Source organism: Pseudorasbora parva, chromosome 8, assembly GCF_024679245.1.
Source record: "Pseudorasbora parva isolate DD20220531a chromosome 8, ASM2467924v1, whole genome shotgun sequence".
NCBI classification, from domain to species: domain Eukaryota; kingdom Metazoa; phylum Chordata; class Actinopteri; order Cypriniformes; family Gobionidae; genus Pseudorasbora; species Pseudorasbora parva.
In genome coordinates this window covers 30,723,370-30,741,183 of record NC_090179.1, presented here as the reverse complement: position 1 = coordinate 30,741,183, position 17,814 = coordinate 30,723,370, and the positions used below count along the sequence as shown (strand labels likewise).

Genomic DNA, 17,814 nt, shown 5'->3' with positions numbered 1-17,814 from the left:
TAATGTAAAGATAATGTTATATTGTATTGAATGTCATGATTATTGCATAAGTGCTGAAATGATCACAATTTTACACTGAATTTCATTAAAAAAAATGCCTACAAACTTCCAGCCACATCTCTCAACAAAATTCATTCATTTACTCCACAAAGGGGCATATATAATTAATATATATATAATTAACATTTTAGAAAAAAAAAATGTATGTCAGTGGAAAAGGGACATAATATTATAATTTCAAGTCATAATTTGAGTGTCAGAAACTGGTAAAGACAGAGAACAAGAGGGTTACAATTGAAATTAGGCGAGTTTAGGGTTTTCATCATGTTTTCTTTCCTACTTTACATTCCTATTTATTTTATCTGAAGCTCGCAGAGCAGATTTCATGGCTGTCTCAATCCAGCCATGAGGTCTGGCCGTGTGCTCTCCTGCAAAGTGAATCCTCCCCTCATTCTGGACTAGAGACACATTATAGTCTCTCATCTGAAATGGAGTGAAGATAGCAAAGGCACCGTGGCTGTAAGGATCTAGTCCCCACTTTTTCACAACACCCCCGGTGTAGAGCTGGCGGATGTGTTCTCCGTGGATCTTCACCAGGTCATTTAAGACTAGAGCCTTCAACTCCTCGTCATTTATAGTCTGTAGGAGTGCAGCATCATCAGAGGAGGTGTAAGAAGCTAACACAGCCCCGCCTGATATCCCGGGGAAGTCATGACTGGGGTAGTGGATGAACCGTGATGGCAGATCTGTAATGCTTTTCCCTCCTTTGATGCCCTCATTCTTCCAGAACTGTTTGCTGAAACTTAGCACTACTTTTGTTGAGCTGGAATAGTGCACTGACCGCAGCGCTTCCATCTTTTCGGCAGACAGGGGAGGGTCGAAGTCAATGAGGAGTGTTGCTTTGGCTGTGGCCGTCACCAAGACATAATCGGCAGTGATGTTGTTCATGGTGCCGCGGTTACGCGAGTCTTCGAATGTAACCGTCACGTTGTCCTGCGTTCGGCTGATGGCCTGGACTTTTGAGTGAAGAAGGACTGTGGCATTTAGCACAGAGAAGAATGCATCTGAGAAAGTTTCAAAGCCACCTTTAAATTCGGCATACCTGAAAAAGAGCATGTATATGTTTCACATCTTTTAATATCTTAACTGGATGCATAAAATGCATTAAAAGTGACAGTAAAGACATTTATAATATAACAAAATATCTCTATTTTACATGAATGCTGTTCTTTTTTTATGGGTGATCAAAGAATCCTGAAAAAAAATTATCATGGGTTTCACAATTTGAACATTTGAACTGTTTTCAACATTGAGACTGTATATGAATTATGTTCTTGATCAACAAATCTGCATATTAGAATGATTTCTAAAGGATCATGTGACACTGAAGACTGAAAATTCAGCTTTGCAATCACAGGAATAAATTACATTTTAAAATAAATTCAGATAGAAAACAGTTATTTTAAATGTTAATATTTTACAAAATTACAGTTTAACTTTATTTGTAATCAACAATTTATTTTGATGGTACATTTAGACATTCTGTTAGTAACGTTGCACCTACATGTCAACTTACACTCAGAGTATTGGTAGACTGTTATGAGTAGGGTTAGGGTTGGTAGAATAATTAGTATTAGTAGACTGTCTGCTTAAAGGGATAGTTCACCCAAAAATGAAAATTCTGTCATCATTTACTCACCCTCAAGCTGTTCCAAATCTGTATGAGTTTCTTTGTTCTGCTGAACCCAAAAGAAGATATTTGGAAGAATGTTTGAAACCAAGCAGATAGAGCAACCATTAACTACCATACTACCATACACTACCATAGTAGGGGAAAAATACTAGTGAATGGTTGCTCTTTCTGTTTGTTTCAAACATTTTCTTTTCTTATCTTCTTTTGTGTTCAGCAGAACAAAGAAACTCATACAGGTTTGGAACAATTTGAGGGTGAGTAAATGATGATTTTTGGGTGAACTATCCCTTTAAAGGGTTAAATTAAAAGAAAATTAGTTCACAAGATTCCATCTTCCGAACACAAAGGAAAATATTTTTGATGAAATCTGAAAGCTTCCTGACCCCTCCATATACAGCAAGGTTATTACTACTTTCAAGGTCCAGAAAGTAAATACATCATTAAAATAGTCACAGTGGTTCAAATGAAGTGATGAGAATACTTTTTGTGTGCAAAATCCCACAAAACGTATGACTTTATTCATCTCAGTCTCTATACACTTTTCACATTGGCCAGCTCCTGCATCACATGCATGCGTTGAAAGCATTGGCCAATACAGAGCCGGCGTCCTGGCATAGAACCCGGAAGCGCTACACTGTGTGTTTACACGTGAAAAGCACCAAAGACTGACACAGAGAGGAAATTGCAAAGTTGTTATTTTTTTTTGGGGGGGGGGGGGGGGGGGTAATTCTCGTTCTTCATAATGAACCACTGGAGTCACATGGACTATTTTAAAGCTACACTGTGTACCTTTTTTAGTTTATTCATAGCTAAAAACACGTAGTTCTTTCAAAAATATATGTGCTCATTAATGTATATTTACTTCTTTCAAGTAATAAAGTATTCTGGTAAGTTTCATTGAAAATACATACGGTAATACATACATAACGTCATGAAGGTAAGAAATGAATGACAGAGTTTTACATTTTTGGGTGAGCTATCCCTCTAATATATGCTGACACTTTATTGGGATGGTCCCCTAACTTTGCAAGTATACATGTCAACTTATTCTACTAACCCAAACCCTACTCGTAACAGTCTACTAATACTCTAACAAAAGTTAGTAGATGTAGGTGCAGCGTTACTTATAGACAAGAGAATGTCTAAATAAATGTTGCCTGTAACCTTGGTGAGCATTAGTTTGGGGTAACCATAATATCTTACGTTTCATCGTCATTTACGTCAGACTGGATGTAGAGCATTTCAGTGAGGGCTGTGTAGAAAAAACTGTTCTCATTCAGGACATCACCAATCATCCGCAAAGCTCCTCTGCTCAAATTCCCCACGTTCACTAAATACTCCTGTTAAGATTTAGAGACATTTTGTCATTATTACTCAAATCTGGACTTTAAAGAATTTCAAAGCGAAACTGCATTTGTGAATGCAAATTACACTTTACCTTAACTGAGTATGAATCATATGTGTACAACATTTTCTCACAGCCCATTTTTTGCAGATCATCTCTTAACTAATAAGCAAAAAATAAATAAACAATCAAAGCAAAAGGGAGGGAAAGTGTCAGTGGTTGGCATAACTTTATTCTGACTTTGGACAAATAAATGTGTTTTTGAATAAGCAGACTGTTTCTTCACTTACCTTGCCCAATGCTATGTTGAACAGTTGACTGGCATTTTTCCCTTTTTCCCAGTCGTATACGGGGTAGTTCAGAATGTCTGGGTTCTGTCGTACAGTGTAGGTTTTATAACGAAATCCGTTTATTAAATAGTAAGTGTTTTCGTCATCTTGTACAAAATTTCCAGGCTTCTTCAGGCCCAGCTTCTTTGCGAAACTCAAGAGAATCCTTAAAAGTAAAATGATATCAATAAACAGAAAACGTAAAGTCTGCAGTTCCACCTTCTGACCACAAGGGGTCATTGTCACTTGAGTATCAGATTTTGAATACTTCAGTTTCAATATCTGCACTTTTAGCTTTACTCTCATCATGTGGCTGTGATACAGTTTCACACTAAATATTGTACTGTCCACCCTAACGTCACATGAGATGAGTAAGAAAAATTATGATTTGACTTACATGAATAGAGATTGAACATAACTGTCACCTCCCCTTTTTGAACATTCACGTGAAAATGAACTATCCGAAGTTTTTTGGGATATTAAAATTGCTTTAATTAATGAATACAGACCTAAGGTTGGTTTCAAAAAAATAAAAATTAAAGTATGATAAAGTTATATAAAAAAAGCTGAATTCGAAGTTTAAGTTTAAGAAAATGTAGCTACTGTATACATTTTTTATTTTATATAATATACATATTTTACATAATACGTTTTACTCTGAAATTGCTATAAAATTAAAGCCATGTGTCAGTATGTTTCAAATTTGAAGTTGATATAAAAATGAGGTTCCTGTGAGATTTTATTTAGGTGTTATATAATAAATAATTATTATATACAATAATAAACCAGGATGAGACCCATTTTTTACTGATGTTCCCGTTGCAAATTTATACATTTATTTTGCTATATTTATTTTATTGCAAAATAATAATAATCTTGAGACTCAGACCTTTCAGACGATATAAATTTTGTCAATATTATAAAATGTCTTGATTACAAAATATCATAATACATTTTTGTAATATGATACTTGACACTAAGGGGGAGGAGACCACTAAAAAAAGGTTAAAGTAGGCTACCATTTCCATGGAAACACAATGTCCGGTTTCGAAATGGTTTTCACAGGATGAATCTTGATGTTTTTAAGCTTTCAAATGATATCTGATTTATGATGATTACTACAATATGTGATGAGGAAAAAGACAACAACAAAAGAGCACAAAGCGTCCCACCGACAGTTAAGGGGTTAACTTACTTGTGGAAACTTGGGATCCTCATGGCACCGAGTTCTGCATACCAGCCCTCTTTTTTGTCCCTATATGTTAGAATTCTTCCACCTATACGGTGACTTGCCTCAACAATTGTCACCTATAAGAGCAGAGAGAAAAAAATATGCATAAGCAATAGACAAATAGAAAAGTTACAGTTAAAAGGCCTATAATATTTGACATATTATAATAACTTATTCTACAACAAAGATGTCCTTGAATAAAATCGCATGCATAGCAACATTGTCTCTGCTTTATCAACAATATGTAAACTTGATTAGCTGCTAGTTTTTTTCTGTTTTTCAGACACAAAAATGACGGACATCCTTAGCATTGTGTAAGCTTGGAAATGCCAGGCCTTGAGATTAGAATCGTCATCTTTGAACTAGCAGAAACGCATATGTTTGCTTGTTAAAGCTCATTAAATGTGGAAGTGGTCAGGACAAGGATCGAGACCAGAATTTGGGATGTGTGTGTACACTTGGCCTGCAATATTTAGGCCTAAACATAGTTTTATTCCTGCCATTTAGCAGGAAAGGGGAACATACATTACATTTATTCTCTTTAACATATCCAATTCTAATTATCAATATTTGCTCCACATTGATTTTTTCCCTTTTGTTGCCCATAGTGTTTCTAGCCTATATACCTTATGTCCTGCATCCTCCAGAAACTTAGCCGCAGTGAGTCCTGCAGCACCTGCTCCAACAACTATCACATGTTGAGGGGTCTTCGTCGGAGGAAGACCGTGCTCCGTTATCTTCAGAAGATAATCATAATCAGGGTCTTGTAGGCATTTGAAAAGAGGATCATCCGTAGTTTCAACAGCATGGTAGGCGAAAACCAAGAAGAGTGCCACCACTGCAGATACTGGAGGAAACAGAGATTTGAGGGTTCTCAAAAGTTGTGAAAAAATTAAATGTATAAAGGATAGTTTATTCTTCTAAATTTGCTGCTATAAAGTTTCAACATTAAACACAGGCTACTAGTAATTTGTCAAAACTTAGTTTTGGATAAGTAGTCAGAAAACGGAACAGCAGCAGAAGATGCTTCAAATGTGCTGTCTAAGCTAAAAATATCCAGTAGTCAGAGTTCTGGTTTCAATTTCCAGCAAAAAGATCCTATTTTCCCATTTACTCAATGCAGGGAATTTTCCCCACACACGACGGTGGTTTCGGTTTACTTTCTTTTGAATGAGAAAGACATAGGCTATGATACCCCTTACAACAATTAACCATGATTTTACCACGAAAAAAAAAAAAAAAAAAAAAAAACATTGTTAAGAGGCTATGCCTATATAGGCTAAAATTATAAAGACAATTAACCGTGGTGCTAAACAATATAGTTTAACAATGGTATTTATTGTAGTAGAGCTGAAGTTACCCAAATTGTAATCAATCCGAAAAGAAAAAGTTTACTACACTTTTACTGTTGGCTAGATATTAAAAACTCATTTAAACGAGCATCTATGCCTTTCACTTGATTCAGACAAAGTTTTAACAAATTAAAGGGATATGTCAGCCTACTTACAGTATTTACACAGGGTAAAGTTTTTAAACATTTTGAACTGAGCGCGCCAGAAGCCGGAGCGCCTCGTGCACCTTCCCTTTCGTAAAGTGGAAACTGAAACCTAGGGAAGAACAGAAACAGTTGGGTAAATGATGGATAACTTTGGGGGTATAATAAATGGCTTGGTTAAAACTGATATATATCAATAGGCTATATAAACAATAAAGGCTAAAGTACATAGCCTATAATTAAATCAGTGCAAACAATAATTAATCTAATTCAAGCAACACATTGCGCTTGAATAATTGACTCACCTTCATAATGGAAAAAAAATGGTTTAAAGTGGTCCAATGCTTTACCGCTATATCTAAGAGTGTAATAGCCTAATTGCTGAAGTTGAATGGATTGAAGAGACTGAGAAGACGGATAAAGTGTCTGGACAGTCTATTCCAGCTATAAATGTGTCTAAAGTCTCTCAGGATAACGAATCATGTGTGGGCTCCTCTTTTCTGCAAGAAATATTTTCCCACACAGACTCAAGATTCAACCACACTGAACAAATTAGATTAGTGAGCTTTAGTATTCATTAACATACCTAATTTTCGCCAGAATCAATCATTTCTTACCACTCATTTAGGAGTTTATCCTTCTGGCTGTCAGTGCATTTGCTCTTGTTCTGTAAAATCTCAAATAGCTAGGCCTATTTATCAAATAGAACTTTCAAAATCGTATCTACAGGCAAATATAGATAGATAATGCATCACTTACCAAAGATCCAGTCACTCACTCTGACCGGTCTGCAGTCTGATTTTATAGCTCAGCAGAAAACGAAAGAATGCATAATGGTGATGCATTAAGCCACAAAGTTTCCGAGGTTGACACTCATATGATTGATGCTAAGAAAAAAAAAAGCCACATCTTAATCTTCAGGCCTTTCATACTTTGAGTATGGTAGCCATGCGGATATGTATTTCTCCTATACAGCATATTTATTCTTTATAACCGCAAATTCTCCTTTTCCATTGTATCTTGTTGTTGTGTTGTGCCTAATTGTTGTGTGCATCCGCTTAGATCCACACCTGCTGGCTGTCAGTCATCATTCTATTTCACTAAAAGCATAATAAACACCCTGACAACAAATGTGCTGTTGTTCCTTTTAACCTAATCACTCTGTTTCTTTTGTAAGATCAAAAGGCTAATCATGGTCTTTGTGATATCTATACAAATTCTCCTTTTCCATTATATCACATGACTTTAGCATCAAAGCTGGAGCCTGACTGTGTGAACATGTCAAGTCTGCATCGTGATGCTTTTGACCGGCACGTTGGATGTAGGTCACCTTAAAGGCCGTTTCTTCTTTCTTAACTCTGCAGAATACTAAATTAGCCTTCATCACAATGTTCAATGGTCATTATATAGGCAGGGTTTTCAAGTCTCACTCAATCACCGTGAGACACACGCATTTCAACCAGTTCACACGCCACACCTTGTATTTCTCACCCTGAGACGGGGTTAACTTGTCCCGCTATACAATTAATGGACAATTGTACAATTACATATAGGCTACAATTAATAAGCAAAACAAACAAGTACAACCCTCGAGATTTATAGGCTGACTGACGCAATGATTAATGGAAACATGAATCGTGCGTTCGGAGCTTTATAGCATCAAGTAAGCATCATGCGCAACATGACTGAATGGTTTGGCGCGAATCGCAGTAAACTCCGCGCACGTACACCAGGGAGCCTACATAAGGGTTTTAAACTATAGCCTACTCATGACCACCTTTACTAGAATTTGTCACGTTATTATTTTGTATTTGTATTTTTTTGTAATTTTATAGTAAATGTTAACTAACTTGTTGTAGATTTTATAGCCTATACTTAATGCATTTTTCACTAAATATTTTTAAGACAACTGTGACATGTTGTAGTTTCTGTGTGTAGGATGCCATTTTTCATAACAACAAAAAAAAAAAATTGTAGTCAGTACATTTTTGCGCTGTAGCAATTAATAAACAGAACTGCATGTGTCTTGTGGAAGAACATTGCAGCCGGAGCTATTCTCTCTGTTTATGTCTATGACAAATTACTCAGGGACTGTGCTCCTCCGCGGCGGTACCTACCAGACCGGTCTGAAATAGTCCCAATGTAAACATTTAAGTGTTTCAGGGTATGACAAAACCCGGTACGTTTTGTTTCTTTTCTCTCTTTTTTTCACGATTTGGAAAATGGATTCATGTTGTACATTCTCATTATATAATTTTGTAAATCTTGAACACAAATAAAAGCAACACGATCTCATGGTAATGTGTATCAATAATACGAGTGTGAAATCTTGTGGAATGGATAATGTGCAAATGCTACGGAGTTTTTCGCGTGCATATGACACGCTCTTGGGTACAAGGGTGGTGGGGTGGGGAGTTTGTACGTAATACGCCATAAAGTGAGTTTCATATGCACGCGAAAAAACGCGTACTATATGCACGCCAAAACTCATTTTGGCGTATACATTCTACAAGACTGCACACTCGTACTATTTATAGGCTTTTTTGTGAGATCGGGCTCAAAAAAGTTACGGACAGCAGCTTTAACATTGTCCTTAGCATGGCAACGAGGAGCCATCAGTTGTATTGCCTGTAATCATAGCAACAGTTACACAATTATAAGAATGTTACTTTTTCATAAGGCCAAGTACAAGTTAGAATCAAGATCTTGAATTATTGAACTAACCATTGGTTTCCCTGTGTTTTAATTTGTGAAATGTGATCTGCTAATAATGAAAGATATTAGGAAAAACCTGGCAGATGACAGAAAATGTACATTTTCAATATGAGAACACTACACTGTAAAAAATTATTTAGAAAAAAAGTTACCTGGTAATTTTGAGTTAATACAATGAAAAATTTTTGAGATTTGACAACCGTTATTAAAAGATTATTAAAAGATTTTGTAAGCATATTGGGTAATTATGTGTGTGTTATTTCTGATGATGCAGTGAAACATGCCAAATTGTGCTATTGTCATGATTTATCACATTTTTTATGTGGTTCAGATACAAAAATATTTTGAGTTTCTATTTATTAAACTAATTTCCTTCATTGTATCAACTCAAATTTTTAATTTCAATAAACTCAAAGTTTTAAGGCAAGCAGGTTACTTACTTTTTTAAGTTAAACCAACAAAAAACACCACAATTTTTTTACAGTGTAAGTAAAGTTCTTTAAGTCTAGTTGTCAAAGTGATAATGTTTTATGTGCTTAAATAATATAAAATACATGCAGTTGTTAACCGCATGTGGATGATCATTTTGAAACGGTTCACACTTCAACCCCCCAATTAATTATTGATGCAGTCAAAAATTCTCCAACTGCTTTTCCAACCAGAAGCTTTAGTTTATCTTTGGCTACCTGAAACTTAAGTACTAGAGATATATTTCAGCATTTTATTTCAAATTCTACCGTATTAAAACTTTTTCCAGCTATGTTAAGACTGCATCTCTTAAAGTAGCGCGCTCTGGCTATCATTTCAGTGATGTTTTATATCCTGGAAAATGAATGCATAGGCCTACATTAATCGTTGCATTTGACAAATTTCACGTAACGTCTATCTACCACCTTTATGCACGCTATAGGCATATAAAACTCACTTTTGTTCGATTGTGTGTGTTTGCACTCTGTCTCATCAGCAAAGATAATTGTTCAGTATAGACTATGTTTAGCTTATCTGTTTGTAGATAAAACATTTTATATTCACTCTCCTCACGTCAAACATTTTGTCATCTTGATATAAAAAAGGTTTTAAAAAAATTCTCCACAGCATTTTTTTCTTCTTCTAGATCAAAATCTAGGCTTATTGTGGATTCGTATCACTATTGTAGTGTGCACCAGTCGTCTGCTGGCTATCACTTATCTTATTCTATTTCATTGAGCTCCAATAAACACCCAGACAATGAATGTGCTTTTGTGGTTTTATGACTTTTTCTCATGAACGGATTTCACAGACACTTACAAAGCAAAAGTGTGAGAACCACATATCCTGTGTTTGCACCATCCTGCAGATAAACATCCTGTTTCTATCTATCTATATCTTAAAAAAAATGCACAGTATCTTCATAAGCTATATATCATGATGCCATATACTGATCATGCGGGTATTTGTTGGTTTAAAAAAAAAGTTATATGCATGTCAGAGTGACCACTCACATTTCTGATTTTCTACACATATCTTTCAATTCCTTTAATGTATTCCATTATTATTCATATTGTCTTATTTTTCCACATATTCGTAGATTATTCTGAAAATACGTTCATTAAAATATATATTTTTTGCATATTAACTAGTGGTGTTTAATTAGAAACTGATGTGAAGTTGTTAATTATTAAAATGTAGTCGAAAATTTAGAGGCATGTTTCACTCAGACAGATTATATGCTGACTTTCAACAATAAATCTGTTTTCTCAAGTGTAAGAAGAACAAACAGGCATAATGTTATTCTTTACCAAAAAATTTCAGAGACTGTCAAAACCAATATACATGAAGCTGAGGTTGAAGTGAATAACAATGATTATATTGTTAAAATAGCATCGGGGGTGGGATATTATAGGAAAAATGTTGCCAAAGTTATGGGAATCCAAGGCTTATTGATGCATAATTAGTGCAAAAGCTAGCCCATCTGGTCTGGTCCAACCACACAGAAGAGGTAATGTTGCCCATGATAGAAAGGTGTCAGAACACAGCGCATCAGTTTGCTGCACCTACAATGGGGACATGAGCATCCAAACTGGACCATGAAGCAATGGAAGAACATAACCTGGTATGACAGAACACATTTTGTTTTAGATCAGGTGGATGGCTGGGTCCATGTGTGTCATTTACCTGAGGAAGAGATGGCAGCAGGATGCACTATGGGAAGAAGGTCTATCCAAGCTTTTATAATGGCAGTGAATTGTTGGATTATTTTTGAAGTCCTTAAAGCGCATCTATCCATTATATAACTGCTCCATGCGGCTCGCAGTTTGAAATTTTTAATTGCGAGAGGCACAACACTTTTTATATACAGTTTTAAATATAGATATTTTTCTTACACAACTTTCACTTCAGAAGGCCTTTTTATATTTGTCTTATATGATGACTTGAGGGTTAGTTAATCATGGACTAATTTAAATTTTTGGGTGAACTTACCCTTTAAAGGATGTCTTGGATGTACCACAAGACATGTCCAGAGGTCTTTTGGGGTCCATGCCTGTTTTGGGGGAACTACACAATATTAGGCAGGTGGCTTTAATGTTCTAAAAAAAAGAGAAAGTGTTTGGTATTATAGGACAGGGTTAGTCACCATTTTCAACAACATAAATTGTTTTACTTCCTTGTTTACACATTGAAAGGACCTTTACAATTTTTTTTTTTTTTTTTTTTTTTGTATTTGTTTTAAACTTAATAGATATTACAAATTCTCATATAAAATCCTGGATGCTCACAAGTAGTGTCAAAGGGAAACGTGTTGCAAAAAAACAACCGGTTTGTTACAGTTTGGGGGATTCCAGTGTAATCAAAATCTTTATGTTTTACGTAGGCTAAACATTACTTTCAGTTTAAGTTTTAATTCTTTCTATTTTATGGCCTTCCTAAAATGCAGTTTCCATTGGATGAGGATGTGGAGTGATACATTTCACCATCCTGGGAAGGTATTGTTGATGCAATTGTGGGTGGCACGAAACATATAACCGAAAACTACAAATTAAATGAAATTTCTATAATGTTTTGCTCCAGCTAATAGTATGCGTTTTATTATATATATATATATATATATATATATATATATATATATATATATATATATATATATATATATATATATATATATATATATATATATATATATATATATATATATATATATATATATACATACATACATATACATATACAGGGCTTGACATTAACTTGTTTGCTCACCGGCCACTGTGGCTATAGGGGTTTTCCAAAGTTACTAGCCACTCAGCATTTTCACTGGCCACAATTTTCCTGTTTGGAAATTACATTCTATATGTTTAAAGTTGACTTTGGCATGCTTAAATTACTTGATTTTGAATCATTTTACTTGATTTAGAAGATTTAAAACCCTTTCAAACTTTCAAATGCAGAGTGACCCCTCACTATAAATGATATATATATCATTTAAAAAATACCCTAAGCAAATTAAAATATATATATCAATTCAATTTAATTTAAGGTGAATTTCAGATGAATAGCCCTAACAGTAGTTTTCATAGTAGTTTTCGACTTTTATTATGAAAAACGCTTATTCACGACTTGTATTTTGAAACAACTCACGTGCTCAGGCAGTGCAGGAAATTATCTACTTGTTTTGATGCCACGTTCACGTCGCTCACTACAATTCAAATTTATGTATTAATAGAAAGGTCAGTTCATCCCTTACTTTGTTTTGAAACAATATATTACTTAATCTTGACTGTTCTCTTTCAGTTCTATGATTGTACTTTAACTAAATAAGCATGTAAGTTAATTTAACTGGCCGGTTGTGTTAGCTAGTAGGAAACATCGCCAATCAGTAAACTAATGTCAATAGAGCTGCTGTCACACTGATGTTTTTAGGACAAAACATGACAAGTCTAATGTTTATTTTGACATCTAATGAGATCCAGCTCATTTGCTTGCCTTTTGGGTTTAGAAAAAAGTGAAAACCATTAAGCTTTCTATAAATATTGTTTGCTTGGCCTAACAGACAAAGTCATGTTGCTACTTGTGAAGCTTGTATGGAGCTTTAGAAACATTAATCTCTGCTGTGGTATGTTTGAAGGTTTGATATCATGGCGAAGGTCTCTATGGGTAAAGTGCTGCTCCGAAATGTCATCAGACACACGGATGCACATAACAAGGTGTGACCTTTTATGAACCATCTTTATTTCAGATTTCAGCTGAAATCTATCATGAAATTAATCATGGAATGATTAAACTTCTAACTGCAGATTCAAGAGGAGTCTGAGATGTGGAAATTGAGGGATCTTGAACGACAAGCCACGTCCACCAATTTCCCAAAGCACAGGTGATGATGACAGGCTACGTTACCTTTGTTTATTGCTCCTAATGTCTTTTTCTCTTTAGTGACGTGTGTAATTCTCACTTAGAGGCCGCATGCAGTGTGACCGTCATTTGGACGACTCTGAGGGGTCTATGCGTGATCGGCTTGGAGACAGAAAAGATGTGATGTCCGAGAGAGATGAGAGGGAGGCACGATACTGGACGCGGAAACTGTACGAGTTTGAATCAAATGATCCTGATAGGTATTGGTGCTTGGTTTTGTTCTCATGGTGTTTTAATTGTTTTGTATATTTGAAATATTTCAACATTGAGGTATGTCCTGTGATCACAAAGCTCTGTTTTCTCTCCTCAGGTGGGGCCACAGTGGCTTTAAGGAGCTTTATCCAGAGGAATTTAATCCGGATGGGTAAGGAGACGCTTTCCTTCCACCTCTTGAATGTTGTGGGGTTTTTTTTAAAGAGCAGGGGTCTTTAATGTGGTCTGTGGTGTTACTGCAGGGGTCCATTATTGTTAGATCATTACATTGGCATATACATTGTTGATCTTAGATACCATTTGTGAAATGATTGTACCAAAAAAAAAAAAAAAATTAACCCATGTGCATAAACTTAAAAAAAGTTACACATAGGTCCAGGTCCATGTCAAAAAATGGTCATAAATTGAATCTTGGGAGCACAGACTTAAGTTTGTTCTCATTTTAAAGAAGACACTTATGGGCCTTTCACACAGAACGTGGCAACGGCACCGCTGCTCTAAGAAATCCATTCATTTCAATGGCTTGTGCTGCGCAAGGACGGTTTGTTGCTGCGTCGAACAAAGTGCACACGCAGCGGAGCGCATCATTGACGAGCGGTCAAAGTTCAAAATATTGTAACTTTTGCTGCTGCGCTCTGTGACGATTACCCACGCGCCCAATAGAAACGGTACATCGAAACAAGTACAGAAAGCAAAATGGATGAACAGCTTGTACTATCCCCAGCAAACTGTCGAACTGCTCCCAACTGAGCCAAAAGTACACCTGGAAACTGTCGCTGTGGAAACGGAGCTCTTTCGCGAGCCAAAATGCACATAACTGTTCCCTGGTCCTAAGGGTTTCATACACCCACAGAATCTTCTTCCTTGCTGCTATCTCTTCTTCTTTTTCTTACTAGCAGGTCTAGTGCAATACTATCACTTGCTTCTTAGCATGGGACCGGTACATATTTGCTGCTGACCGAATGAATAGAAATAGACATATAGAACTATCACTAAAAGTTTTGAAAACTCTGCCTATTTTGCTCTGGCCAGAAAAGTGCATATCGCGTTATATCTGAAGGGCTACGCTGAACCCCGTGGCAAGCGCATCACAAACAAAAGTTTAAAAAGTGAAACAAAACAAAAAAAAAAGTAATAGAGGTTTAAGTTTATGAAAATGATTTATGAACATTATTGTATATTAAATATATATTTTATGAAACATGTTGACTGCTAGAAAATTAAAGCCAAGTTCCAAATTTGAGGTTGATATCTCAAAAAAATTAGCTTTCAGAAAGTTTGTTTGGGCGCAGTACCAAATTCTCCCCATTAGATGCCAACAAAGCTTCACTCAGTGGTTGGATTTGTGATTTGCAGAAGAGACTTTCTCTCTCAAATTCTACAAAACATAAACTTTCTACTTTTAAAGACATAAAAATAATCCATGGGTCCCCAGTGGTTTAACCTCAATTGTAAATTTGGTTTGTTTGTTTTGCGCAAACAAAGCACTCATGTCACTTCATAAAATTGTGGTTACACCACTGAAGACAAATGAATTAATGTCTTTACTACCTTTCTGGGGCTTGAAATTGGTAGTTGTCAATGGAGGGACAGAAAAATCTCAGATTTCATTAAAAAGATCTTCATTTGTGTTCTGAAGATGAACAAAAGTCTTGCATGTTTGGAACGACATGAGGGAGAGTAATTTATAATAGAATTAAAAATTTTGTGTGAACTATCACTTTAAAGTTCCCTGTTATAGACTCGTTCATTTTCATTTGGTTCTTAAAATAAATTACATGATTTAAATATTCTAGTAGTAAAATTGTAATGCAACATGCAAATATATACATTCTTTTTTAAATGATTGTTTTGCAATGTAACCATCATGACAGCATTTAAATACAACGGTTAAAGAACCCTTTTTTCATTCTGATGTTAAATCTTTTACTTCTATAATCTAAAGAATTTTAAATAATGTAAGATAATTTAATTCATTACAATTGAGTTATATAATAATTCAGTAATTTTTATGAAATATATTAAATTATTGAAATATTCTCTTGTTTAATACTATATTATATTTGTTTATTCCAGAGAAAAAGACTGCAGTGATGGTAAACACAGAAGGAAAAAACACAAGAATAAACTACAGGCTGACATAGAGAAATCTTCCAAGAAGTCATCTAAGAAGAAGAAAAAGAAAAAAGAGAAGAAGAGAAGAACTGTGGCCTCGGGCTCTGAGACTAGCGATGCGGAGGACACCGCGAGGAGGAAACAGAGGAGGAAGGGAGGTAAAAGCAAGCGTAGGAAAAAGGAGCACAAAAACAAAGACAGCAGCTCAGAGGACGGCCGCTCGGACACAAGGGCGAAAACGAACAGGAAGAGAAACTGCCCTGAAATAGACACACTCACTGAGCCTCAGCGGAAAAAGCGGAAAAACTGGAAAGTGGCGAACGAGGAGAGGTCAGAGGAAAGCTCTGATGCTTGACTTTTCCATCTACCTTGCTGAACAATTAGGCCAACTGTAGACACATTTTTGTAATCGTGAATCTCATTCATATCTAGAAGACTGATTATGGGCGTGATGTTAAAAACTTGATGGCTTTTTCACCATGTATGCGTCAGAATTTTATGAGGTTATATTTTCTAAACTTTTTAAATATCTTTGGATGTTTTATTACTTGAGACTGAACCATTTTTATTGCAATAGAAAAAAAAAACTCAGGTATTTTCTGCAATGTGTGACATTGAATTAAGTGAAAAGATATATATTTTTTAATATACTTGTATTCTATCATACTTTATACTTGAACCTTTTCTCTCTTTTTTTGGCAAAACAGCATTTGTGTGTTACGTGCAAAGTTTCCCAGAAGGCGGCACTGTTGCACTATCAGAAGACCATCTCAAAGAGAGGCTGTCTGATTGTCTTATAACGACTTGTTTTGTACGTTCGCGTGTAAACACCTACAGTAAATGGCATTTCGCTACTGTTTACTTCCGACATTTACGGATAATGGCTACTTCCCCTTGCTAATGTGTGTGCTTTCCTTGTTTCAACTGCATTAAACTACCAACGGTCAAGTATTCATATCATATAAATGTAATTATATCATTAAAATTGCATTTGAAAGGAACGGTTTTGTCAGTAGCTAGAGTTTTCTTGTTGTCATTGTTCACCGTTATCACCAAGTCCACGTGCATTGCACGAGCGGTGTGTGCGAGTGAGTTGAGTGACCGCTCATTATTCTGATCACCGGCTGCCATCTTCGCTGTAAACACGGGTCAGTCGGCGTAAAGAACATTGCGTTTCTGTGGCAGTGAACGGCGGCCTTTCCTAAAAGCCTGGCACGACGACTCAAAACAACTGAAAATTATCAAACACTTTAAAGCTGCCAAGCTTCATAATGAAAACAAATTAAATGTGGCTAGCTTTCGTTGGCTGTGATTAAGCTGTTCCGTGTCTTCGGTAAAAACGGTCATTAACAAGCAGCTAAGGGGAACACGCTGTTCAGATTCCCGTTTGCGACTGTGGGGAATTTCAGGCTGAACCGTTAAGGGTTGTGTGCCCTGGCTGTGACTGTCCGATTTTCATGCTGCGATGTGGTTTGTAGCGACTCATAATGTAATAACTGCACATAATGTACAAACACTGCTCACAATTAGGGTAACTTACAACGGTGCTAAAGCCACGTAGCCTACACTTTAAGAAAGTGCAATATTCATTCCCCAAAATCTTGGGCTCATAATTACTTTTACATTATTTTACATACATAAAATAACCAAAAATGTAATTTTCATTATTGTTAAAATATGTTCCCTTTACAGTAGGCTAGGCTACATCTTTAAACTCTAATCCAGTCTTTAACTAAAATATTCATGCTATAATAGTAATAATTAATAATAATAATAATAATAAACAGCATGGGTATTCCTTTACAGTGCATTTAAAAATCTAAATCCAGGCTTAATCAGCCTATAAAGTCCACTAGTAGCAGTTTAGAGGTGCGTAAATTCAGATTTTACTTATTTATCTGGATTTGTATTTTTACAATATTAATACATTATGAACACTGTATTATAACAATAATGTAATACTTATTATGTGCATTTTTACATTATAAAGAGTTATTACATTGAGATGCTACGTGGTTTCTGTCCAATTTAATGCCCCTTTGATGTTAAAACATATTAGTTAAAATATAATATTAATACTATTAGTATGGTAATTTAAAAAAACAACAAAAAAAAAACATTAATGAGGGTTAAAAACAGGCCAATCAAGTAGTTTCAAACAGCAGAAGTTTGATATATATATATATATATATATATATATATATATATATATATATATATATATATATATTGTAATTTAAAAAAAAAAAATTCTAATGATTAATTGAAATATTTGATGAGCCGAAAACTGGAAAG

The 17,814-nt window shown here is 35.3% G+C and overlaps 2 protein-coding genes across 4 annotated transcripts; one reads left to right on the top strand and one right to left on the bottom strand.

Moving 5' to 3' along the window:
• Positions 1–159: 159 nt before the first annotated feature.
• On the bottom strand, positions 160–6,861 carry il4i1 (interleukin 4 induced 1). 2 transcript variants are annotated; one of them, XM_067451776.1, is made up of 8 exons: positions 6,853–6,861; positions 6,106–6,205; positions 5,225–5,445; positions 4,563–4,675; positions 3,329–3,533; positions 3,132–3,200; positions 2,897–3,033; positions 160–1,102 (listed from the first exon to the last, which is right to left on the bottom strand). In XM_067451776.1, the coding sequence occupies exons 2-8, from the start codon at positions 6,134–6,136 to the stop codon at positions 337–339; spliced, it is 1,542 nt and encodes a 513-aa protein (XP_067307877.1). In that variant the 5' UTR covers positions 6,137–6,205; positions 6,853–6,861; the 3' UTR covers positions 160–336. The 2 variants fall into 2 exon arrangements, with proteins under 2 accessions (XP_067307877.1, XP_067307876.1); XM_067451775.1 differs by lacking the exon at positions 6,853–6,861 and adding an exon at positions 6,399–6,474.
• A 5,556-nt stretch (positions 6,862–12,417) lies between these two features.
• nkapd1 (NKAP domain containing 1) lies at positions 12,418–16,493 on the top strand. Of its 2 annotated transcripts, XM_067451773.1 has the most exons (6): positions 12,430–12,509; positions 12,908–12,986; positions 13,077–13,153; positions 13,236–13,391; positions 13,502–13,555; positions 15,481–16,493. In XM_067451773.1, the coding sequence occupies exons 2-6, from the start codon at positions 12,918–12,920 to the stop codon at positions 15,872–15,874; spliced, it is 750 nt and encodes a 249-aa protein (XP_067307874.1). In that variant the 5' UTR covers positions 12,430–12,509; positions 12,908–12,917; the 3' UTR covers positions 15,875–16,493. The 2 variants fall into 2 exon arrangements, with proteins under 2 accessions (XP_067307875.1, XP_067307874.1); XM_067451774.1 differs by lacking the exon at positions 12,908–12,986 and having other exon boundaries at positions 12,418–12,509; positions 13,019–13,153.
• The last annotated feature ends 1,321 nt before the right edge of the window (positions 16,494–17,814 follow it).